The sequence below is a fragment of the Oncorhynchus gorbuscha genome, unplaced genomic scaffold, assembly GCF_021184085.1.
Source record: "Oncorhynchus gorbuscha isolate QuinsamMale2020 ecotype Even-year unplaced genomic scaffold, OgorEven_v1.0 Un_scaffold_12123, whole genome shotgun sequence".
In the NCBI taxonomy this organism is placed as follows: domain Eukaryota; kingdom Metazoa; phylum Chordata; class Actinopteri; order Salmoniformes; family Salmonidae; genus Oncorhynchus; species Oncorhynchus gorbuscha.
In genome coordinates, this window is record NW_025754540.1 from 1 (window position 1) to 7,056 (window position 7,056).

The 7,056-nt window shown below is 47.8% G+C and overlaps 1 protein-coding gene across 1 annotated transcript; it reads left to right on the plus strand.

Moving 5' to 3' along the window:
- Nucleotides 1-5,359: 5,359 nt before the first annotated feature.
- On the plus strand, nucleotides 5,360-6,410 carry LOC124030493 (early nodulin-75-like; the record flags this gene model as incomplete). The annotated part of the gene is made up of 3 exons (XM_046341820.1): nucleotides 5,360-5,720; nucleotides 5,808-6,050; nucleotides 6,110-6,410. Coding segments are annotated over 3 exons (905 nt in total), but the record flags the coding sequence as incomplete, so codon positions are not given.
- Between the last annotated feature and the right edge of the window lie 646 nt (nucleotides 6,411-7,056).

Below are 7,056 nucleotides of genomic sequence, written 5' to 3' on the forward strand. Positions count from 1 at the left end.
GGGGTAAACTGTTCTAACTGAGGGTAAACTGTTCTAACTGGGAGGGTAAACTGTTCCAACCGGGGGGTAAACTGCTCCAGCGTAGCCTAGTGGTTAGAGCGTTGGAATCCCCACCCCACTCCCAACTGGGGGTAAACTGTCCTCTTTAATCGTCCATGAAATTAACAGTATGGTAAGGGCTGACCCAAATTCTCCACGAACCAAAGCAAATCACTCCTTCCTCAGCCTTTAATAAATACCTGAAATTGATTCCAAAGAACCAAGAGAGACGTTTTCCATGTACTTGACAGAGGAAAAGATGACCACATGTCGGGCTGAGGTTGTGTCACTTCAGCTGGCTTAATACTCACACAGAGATTAACATCTCCTAGACCCACTCTCACAGAGATTAACATCTCCTAGACCCACTCTCACAGGGAGATTAACATCTCCTAGACCCACTCTCACAGAGAGATTAACATCTATACCCACTCTCACAGAGAGATTAACATCTCCTAGACCCACTCTCACAGAGAGATTAACATCTCCTTGACCCACTCTCGCAGGGAGATTAACATCTCCTTGACCCACTCTCGCAGGGAGATTAACATCTCCTAGACCCACTCTCGCAGAAAGATTAACATCTCCTAGACCCACTCTCGCAGAGAGATTAACATCTCCTAGACCCACTCTCACAGAGAGATTAACATCTCCTAGACCCACTCTCACAGAGAGATTAACATCTCCTAGACCCACTCTCACGGAGAGATTAACATCTCCTAGACCCACTCTCAGAGAGATTAACATCTCCTAGACCCACTCTCACAGAGAGATTAACATCTCCTAGACCCACTCTCACAGAGAGATTAACATCTCCTATACCCACTCTCACAGAGAGATTAACATCTCCTAGACCCACTCTCACAGAGAGATTAACATCTCCTAGACCCACTCTCACAGAGAGATTAACATCTCCTAGACCCACTCTCACAGAGAGATTAACATCTCCTAGACCCACTCTCACAGAGAGATTAACATCTCCTATACCCACTCTCACAGAGAGATTAACATCTCCTAGACCCACTCTCACAGAGAGATTAACATCTCCTAGACCCACTCTCACAGAGAGATTAACATCTCCTAGACCCACTCTCACAGGGAGATTAACATCTCCTAGACCCACTCTCACAGGGAGATTAACATCTCCTAGACCCACTCTCACAGGGAGATTAACATCTCCTAGACCCACTCTCACAGAGAGATTAACATCTCCTTGACCCACTCTCACAGAGAGATTAATATCTCCTAGACCCACTCTCACAGAGATTAACATCTCCTAGACCCACTCTCACAGAGAGATTAACATCTCCTAGACCCACTCTCACAGAGAGATTAACATCTCCTAGACCCACTCTCACAGAGAGATTAACATCTCCTAGACCCACTCTCACAGAGAGATTAACATCTCCTAGACCCACTCTCACAGAGAGATTAACATCTCCTAGACCCACTCTCACAGAGATTAACATCTCCTAGACCCACTCTCACAGAGATTAACATCTCCTAGACCCACTCTCACAGAGATTAACATCTCCTAGACCCACTCTCACAGAGAGATTAACATCTCCTAGACCCACTCTCCCAGAGAGATTAACATCACCTAGACCCACTCTCACAGATGAACATCTCCAAGACCCACTCTCACAGAGAGATTAACATCTCCTAGACCCACTCTCACAGAGAGATTAACATCTCCTAGAACCACTCTCGCGGAGAGATTAACATCTCCTAGACCCACTCTCACAGAGATTAACATCTCCTAGCCCCACTCTCACAGAGATTAACATATTTTATTACACAGAGATTAAAACACAACAACGCATCTACACATTATGTCAGAGCATATCGCCTGACAATTTAGAAACAAAATCTACCTTGATAACTAAAGCCTGATATAACCATGTCATACTTAATGACTAGCCAATTCATTTATCCAATTCAATAAACAAAGTGTTCCTCGGGAGGAGGGAGAGAAACGGGAGACTGGTTCCCAAACAGGGTAAAAGGGGGACTGGTTTCCAGACAGGGTCCTGTGCCAAAAGGAAATCGAGTCAGAGCTGAAAAATTTAGAGCGTAATACAACGTACAACACGAGTTTACAGCTTGACATCTGGACTTGAATCATTGCGATCGCTGTGATGAATATTCGGGGAAATAAAGGGTGGTGGGAGAGGAGGAGACTTGGTGATGGGGAGGTGGTTGTTTCCTTTCCTGGATTTGCGACTGACGAAATACACATTTCTCATTGGGTAGGAGGAGGGTTCTTTTTTAAACTTTTTTTTGATTGGCTTTCACTTTTTCATTTTGGCAAGGCTTTCAGGATTCTTAGGCCTTTACACTTTTCCTCTGCTGAAAAACAGAGCAGAAGAGGAGAAAAAAAAAGAAAGGTATGTGAAAGTGAAAAGCTTTTGAAATTGAAAACGGCCTATAATTATAAACTGGAGGAAATGCATAATCAGAATCTGATTGCTCGTTTTAATCAGACTGTCATTACGGACTGCTTATCGGACGGACGAAGCCCTGTATTTGGACGCTGCTTACAAATTGCTTGACAAATAGTCTTATGAGAAAAAATACATATTGGATAAATAATATGTCCATCCGGGGTAACAGCATTTCATCGTCACCATGTATGTGGCTCTTGGTTATGGGGCATAATAACTGTGTGCGTGTGAGTGTGCGTGTCCAAATGTTTTTGTGTGCACAATCAATCAGTGAAGGTTTGACAGGTGGAATCTACAGATCAACTGTATTACAAAGCCTGGCTAAAATCTCATATTGTTCTGTCTTTCGTGTTTAACAGCTAATATGGAGGCCACATGTTCCCTTATAACGTTCCCTTGGTCAGCAGTTTGCTATGCTCCAAGAAAAGCACCATGTGAATTGCATGCTGTTTGAGTGGAAATAGACCCTAAAAAGGATTGCCTTGTACTGTTTTCCTTCTTCCCCCTTAACAATCTTAACTCAGTCTCAAGATTTTAAAAAAAGTAGGTGTTGAAATCTAGGGATGTCAAATCTATGGATGTCAAATCTAGGGATGTCAAATCTAGGGATGTCAAATCTAGGGATGTCAAATCTAGGGATGTCAAATCTAGGGATGTCAAATCTAGGGATGTCAAATCTAGGGATGTCAAATCTATGGATGTCAAATCTAGGGATGTCAAATCTAGGGATGTCAAATCTAGGGATGTCAAATCTATGGATGTCAAAACTAGGGATGTCAAATCTAGGGATGTCAAAACTAGGGATGTCAAAACTAGGGATGTCAAATCTATGGATGTCAAATCTATGGATGTCAAATCTAGGGATGTCAAATCTAGGGATGTCAAATCTAGGGATGTCAAATCTATGGATGTCAAAACTAGGGATGTCAAATCTAGGGATGTCAAATCTAGGGATGTCAAATCTAGGGATGTCAAAACTAGGGATGTCAAATCTAGGGATGTCAAATCTAGGGATGTCAAATCTATGGATGTCAAATCTAGGGATGTCAAATCTAGGGATGGAAACAGTTGAATATTTTTTTAAATATTTTTTTAATTGACATTCACGTCATCAGCAGTCGGAGTAGTTGTTGTTAACTGCCTTGCTCAAGGGCAGGACGGCACATATTCTACTTTGTCGGCTTGGGGATTCGAACCTGCGATCTTTCAGTTACTGGCCCAACTCTCTTAACCACAAGGCTACACGCCCTGAATCCAGAACCCTAGCGTTGCTAGCGCTATGCTCTCCCAACTGAGCCAAAGGAAGGACTATGTTATGGTTTCTTTATAGGACTTACATTCGTACAAAGAGGGACTGCTTGGCGGCCAGGCCGGGGGACGAGTACTTCTCGACCAGGGCCAGAGTGCTGAAACCAAACTTGTGGATGGGCTCATTGGAGTCCAAAGGGGGGAAGTCTGTGTCCACCTCCCCGTCATCCTCTGCTATGTGAAGGCAGTATGCATTCACGTTCTCACTGGAGGAGAGAAAGAGATAAAAAACAGGGGGGAGAGAGAGAGGAAGGATACGAGAGAGAGCCAGAGAAAAAACAGGGGGGAGAGAGAGAGGAAGGATACGAGAGAGAGCCAGAGAAAAAACAGGGGGGGAGAGAGAGAGGAAGGATAGGAGAGAGAGGCAGAGACAAAACAGGGGAGAGACAGAGAGGAAGGATAGGAGAGAGAGAGAAAAAAAACAGGGGGGAGAGAGAGGAAGGATAGGAGAGAGAGGCAGAGAAAAAACAGGGGGGGGAGAGAGAGAGAGGAAGGATAGGAGAGAGAGGCAAGAAAAAACAGGGGAGGGGGGGAGAGGCAGAGGGAGGATAGGAAAGAAAGAGAAACAGAGAAATATAGAGACAGAAAAGAGAACAAAAAGCAGGATATGAGAGGGAGGTAGGAGGGAGGGACAGAAACAGGGAGGATGAGAGGGAGGGAGGAGGGACAGAAACAGGGAGGATGAGAGAAAAAGGGAGTGACAATATTTAATATTTGTTACATCAGTGAATAAAGAATAGATCTGCTAGCAAAGTGACCGTGAAGCCAAACTCTGTTAAAGTGAAATGGAGTTCAGTGCATGCATTTGTGTATGTACTTTTGTGTGTGTGTGTGCACACACTTTAGAACAGTCCACGCAATCCTGTCAGCAACACGTTTGTCCATAACCTCTCTCTCAGTGCTAGAGGTGTCCCTCGAGACCCTGGTTCGAACCCAGGCTGTATCACAACTGGCCGTGATTGGGAGTACCACAGGGCGGTGCACAATTGGCCCAGCGGCGTGTCCAGGTTTGGCCGGTGTAGGGTGTCATTGTAAATATGAATTTGTTCTTAACTGACTTGCCTAGTCTCTTCTCTCCGCCCCACTCCACCCCCTAGTCTCTTCTCTCCGCCCCACTCCACCCCCTAGCCTCCTCTCTCTCCATCCCACCCCTAGTCCCCTCTCTCCACCCCAACTCCACCCCTTAGTCCCCTCTCTCCACTCCATCCCCTAGTCCCCTCTCCACCCCCACTCCAACCCCTAGTCCCCACTCTCCATCCACACCCCCTAGTTCCTACTCTCCGTCCACACCCTCTAGTCCCCTCTTTCCGCCCCCACCCTACCCCCTAAAGAGTACCCTCTCTTTCCGTCCCCAACCCCCTAGTCCCCTATCTCCGCCCCCACACCTAGTCCACTCTCATTCCACCCGCACCCCCTAAAGAGTACCCTCTTTCCGCCCCAACCCCCTAGTCCCCTATCTCTGCCCCCACCCCTAGTCCACTCTCATTACACCCCCACCCCCTAAAGAGTACCCTCTCTCGGCACCCACCCCCTAAAGAGTACTCTCTCTCTTCCCCCACCCCCTAAAGAGTCCCCACACTCTGCCCTACCCCCTAAAGAGTCCCCACACTCTGCCCTACCCCTAAAGAGTCCCCACACTCTGCCCTACCCCCTAAAGAGTCCCCACACTCTGCCCTACCCCCTAAAGAGTCCGCACACTCTGCCCCTACCCCCTAAAGAGTCCCCACACTCTGCCCCACCCCCTAAAGAGTCCCCACACTCTGCCCCACCCCTAAAGAGTCCCAACACTCTGCCCTACCCCCTAAAGAGTCCCCACACTCTGCCCCCACCCCCTAAAGAGTCCCCACACTCTGCCCTACCCCTTAAAGAGTCCCCACACTCTGCCCTACCCCCTAAAGAGTCCCCACACTCTGCCCTACCCCCTAAAGAGTCCCCACACTCTGCCCTACCCCTAAAGAGTCCCCACTCTGCCCTACCCCCTAAAGAGTCCCCACACTCTGCCCCCACCCCCTAAAGAGTCCCCACACTCTGCCCCCACCCCCTAAAGAGTCCCCACACTCTGCCCCCACCCCCTAAAGAGTCCCCACACTCTGCCCTACCCCCTAAAGAGTCCCCACACTCTGCCCCACCCCCTAAAGAGTCCCCACACTCTGCCCCACCCCTAAAGAGTCCCAACACTCTGCCCTACCCCCTAAAGAGTCCCCACACTCTGCCCCCACCCCCTAAAGAGTCCCCACACTCTGCCCTACCCCCTAAAGAGTCCCCACACTCTGCCCTACCCCCTAAAGAGTCCCCACACTCTGCCCTACCCCCTAAAGAGTCCCCACTCTGCCCTACCCCCTAAAGAGTCCCCACACTCTGCCCTACCCCCTAAAGAGTCCCCACACTCTGCCCTACCCCCTAAAGAGTCCCCACACTCTGCCCTACCCCCTAAAGAGTCCCCACACTCTGCCCTACCCCCTAAAGAGTCCCCACACTCTGCCCCACCCCCTAAAGAGTCCCCACACTCTGCCCTACCCCCTAAAGAGTCCCCACACTCTGCCCTACCCCCTAAAGAGTCCCCACACTCTGCCCTACCCCCTAAAGAGTCCCCACACTCTGCCCTACCCCAACCCCTGAAGCACCATCTTGGCATCCAGTCACGGTTTCCATGAAAACCTTACAGAGGGGCTACGACCGCCCCAGCTTTGGAAAGTAACAATGACAGACACTGAACAAAACAAACAGCGACACGATTTACGCCGTCGGGGCAATTAAAAGAGAGGGTAATTAAAATGGAGACAACAGAGAGGGGCTTGTTCTAGTGGGGTGTATAGAATGGAACAACTTGGGGGTCTGGGAACGCAGAGAGCTCAGTATCCCTCCAAAAGCCTTTCTTTCCATCACTTCAGAATTTGATTCACCAAGTACATTTACACATACTCAGAATGTTACCTGGTGATATGGTGCTGCTAGTGATAGACAACATACTCAGAGTGTTACCTGGTGATATAGTGCTGTTAGACAACATACTCAGAATGTTACCTGAGATCTGTATGTAAAACATTTACATTTGACATTTTTGTCATTTAGCAGGTGCTCATCCTGTCAGTCAGTCTGGTGGTGCTGGTCCTAATTTTTATATTTTTTTATTTCACCTTTATTTAACCAGGTAGGCTAGTTGAGAACAAGTTCTCATTTGCAACTGCGACCTGGCCAAGATAAAGCATAGCAGTGTGAACAGACAACACATAGTTACACATGGAATAAACAATTAACAAGTCAA